The 2,986-nt window shown below is 33.6% G+C and overlaps 1 protein-coding gene across 1 annotated transcript; it reads left to right on the top strand.

Moving 5' to 3' along the window:
• The first annotated feature begins 1,898 nt into the window (after nt 1–1,898).
• Nucleotides 1,899–2,351, top strand: LOC145671696 (uncharacterized protein HI_1418-like). Its single transcript, XM_081740896.1, has one exon. The coding sequence runs from the start codon at nt 1,899–1,901 to the stop codon at nt 2,349–2,351; it is 453 nt and encodes a 150-aa protein (XP_081597022.1).
• Nucleotides 2,352–2,986: the final 635 nt, after the last annotated feature.

Below are 2,986 nucleotides of genomic sequence, written 5' to 3'. Positions count from 1 at the left end.
TTTGAATGACATCTTCTATTAACTTGATTACTTTCTCTCTTGGAATATCTCTAGGTAAATCAAACTCATTCATTTATTATATAATAAATGGCTAATGTGTTTAAGCTAACGAGTGATACTTCTGTTTTAAAGAAGAAACTCCATTACGAATTAGACATCAGGAGCAACTATTTAAGTATAGGACTAGTTGGGTTTTACAGTACATATCTGACACCAAACATAACAACACAAAAACAGTTTCTCATATGGTGATAGACAAGTTTTTATACCAGAAGGGCAATACAGCTTAAACAGTCTTAATGAATATTTAAAATCTCAATCCATCAACATAACATTATCAGAAGATCATTTAAGAAATAGAGTTAAAATTGAAACTGATAGTAATGATGTTACAATTGGGAGTATAAGCACTGTCCTCGGGTTTAATGTTTTTGAAGTTTTAGAAAAGAACAAAACACATATTGGAAGTAAGTTGCCAAAGTTTCATCCGTTTGATACTATAAATGTTCACTGTAATATAGCAGATGGCATGTTTGTTAAAGATACAGAATACACACATAGAGAAACAGGAATTATAGCATCATTCAAAACAGATGCTGAGTTCAAACATAGCATCATTTACGAACCTACTTATCCATTATTTTTCCCTATATCCAAAGACAAGGTTGACAATTTTGAGATAAGGATAACAGATGAGAATGATTCCTTAATTGATTTTGGTGGAGCAACAACGACTGTACTTTTACAAACTAAGATTTTCTCTTAAATAAATAGGAAGATGTGTTCTATTAAAGGTTGTATGTTTAGTGTTCCTTATAACGAACTAAAGGATCTAAATATTGATCATGTATTAACAAAGAAACAACTTAACGATAAATCTAAGAAAATTAAAGAAGGTAAAGGAATGAATTTAACTTTAACTACTGCACAAATGAAAAAGATTAAGAAAGAGCATATTGGCGGTTTTATCTTTACAATTCCAGCCATTTTAGCAGCTTTAGGAGCAGTTGGCTCATTAGCAGGTGGTGCAGCAGCGATTACTAAAACTGTACTTGATGCTAAGAAGAATAAACAAGAACTTGAAGAACAAAAAAGACACAATATGGCTATGGAAGAAAAGCAGGGAGCAGGTAAACCGAAGAAGTCAAAAAACTAAAACCATTGACCAACTTCGATATAGAGAGGTTGGCTAAAGAACTAAAGATAAAACGATTTAGAGGCGTATTTATGAGTGATGAACTTCCACAAAAACCCCATGTACATGAGTGTGGCGTAGTTAACCTCGATAAATTAGAAAACATTGGTACTCATTGGATATGCTATTGGAAAGATAACATAAAGTACGTGTTCGATTCTTATGGTGGTGTTCCTCCTAAACAACTAGTACAATATCTTGGTACCGAAAACATACTTTACAATGACGAACGAATACAAGACTTTAACTCAGTTATATGTGGTCATCTTTGTGTTAAGGTTTTAAATCTTCTAAATCAAGGGTATTCTTTTAGCGACGTTATGTATATGATTAAAAATGCTTAAGTTTAAGTGCTTTTATGGTTTGTATCCATAAAAGTTTTGTCGTTATCATGATTAAGAGCGACGACTACCGCAACGGGTTCATGAACGCAACTAAAGACGTTGCCGACAAACTTGGTTATGAAAAGACCGCAAACGCCATTGAAAGACACGTAGATGAAGAAGACAAAGTTACATACAAACAAATCAAGGTCCCGTTTTCCAGGACATTGTCAAGTGTACATCCTCATACAATCTTCATCAATGAGTCTGGTCTGTACTCTTTAGTGTTATCATCAAAGAAGCCCAAAATACACGCGTTTAACGAAGAAACACAAACAAACTCCCGAACGGAAGATTTTCCGGTTGCAAAATACACCATCATGACACAAAACAAAACAACGGAAGACAAACTTATCTCAGGCACATACTACCAGCTTGACGATCAAGAGTTATTAACATTATTAGACGTAGAAGGCAATGTATGGTTCAAAGGTAAAGACGTTGCCACAATTTTAGAGTATACAGATACAAAACAAGCACTGACTAAACACATAGACGAAGATGATAAAACACAACTGTCTCATATAAAGGGGGGTGTACAGGAAACGCCCCCTGTTAATTCACAGCCTCATACAATCTTCATCAACGAGTCTGGTTTGTATTCCTTAGAGCTATCATCAAAGAAGCCCAAAGCCAAAGAGTTTAAGAGATGGATAACAACCGAAGTACTACCATCAATCAGACGAACAGGACAATACACAGAAGAGCCAGGCAAGATTCATAGACTCGTCGTAATCAAAAAGAATCTAACTGAAGAACAACTTGAACTTTAAGTCTTCTAAATCAGGGGTATTCTTTTAGTGATGTTATGTATATGATTAAAAATGATTAAGTGCTTTTATGGTTTACATCCATAAAAGTTTCTCTTTAAGATAAATATGGAAGCTATACACAATAGATTTTTAGATTATTTTGAGAAGCATGAGGATGAACTAGATGCACTAGATAGATATAATTTTTATCAGTATTTTCAGGATGTTAGCGAGATAGACTTAAAAGATAAAAACAACGTATATAATGTTATTGATCTATGGAAAAGGTTAATACCAAAATTTTTGTACACGGAAGAAGAGTTGGAAAAGTTACGTCCAATAATTACCTTAAAGGACTTGTTGTCAAATTATAGCTCTAGACCATTACAATGCAGTAATTGTGGTAGTAAGTCATTAACAAAAGGTATGAGTGGATACATTTGTGATGATTGTTCTGTAGAGAGTGGTTGGGTTTACAGTACTTGTGAAGAAACGAAAGCTGCTTGCGTAAGAAAACCATGGTACGATACTACAAAAAGATTTAAGTTACAGTTATCTCGTTTGCAAGCTTTACAGGATAGAATTATTCCCGAAGAGGTGTTCAAAATGTTAAATGATAAACTTAGAAATATACCAAGAGATTTAATATCAACAAA

Source organism: Thermobia domestica, chromosome 15 (assembly GCF_964235325.1).
Source record: "Thermobia domestica chromosome 15, izTheDome1.hap1.1, whole genome shotgun sequence".
NCBI lineage: Eukaryota > Metazoa > Arthropoda > Insecta > Zygentoma > Lepismatidae > Thermobia > Thermobia domestica.
The sequence above is the reverse complement of the archived record's forward strand: the minus strand, read 5'-3'. Positions and strand labels throughout refer to the sequence as shown.

What these genes read in the sequence shown, in the direction of transcription:
- LOC145671696 (XM_081740896.1), top strand. Translation starts at nt 1,899, where the DNA reads ATGACACAAAACAAAACAACGGAAGACAAACTTATCTCAGGCACATAC.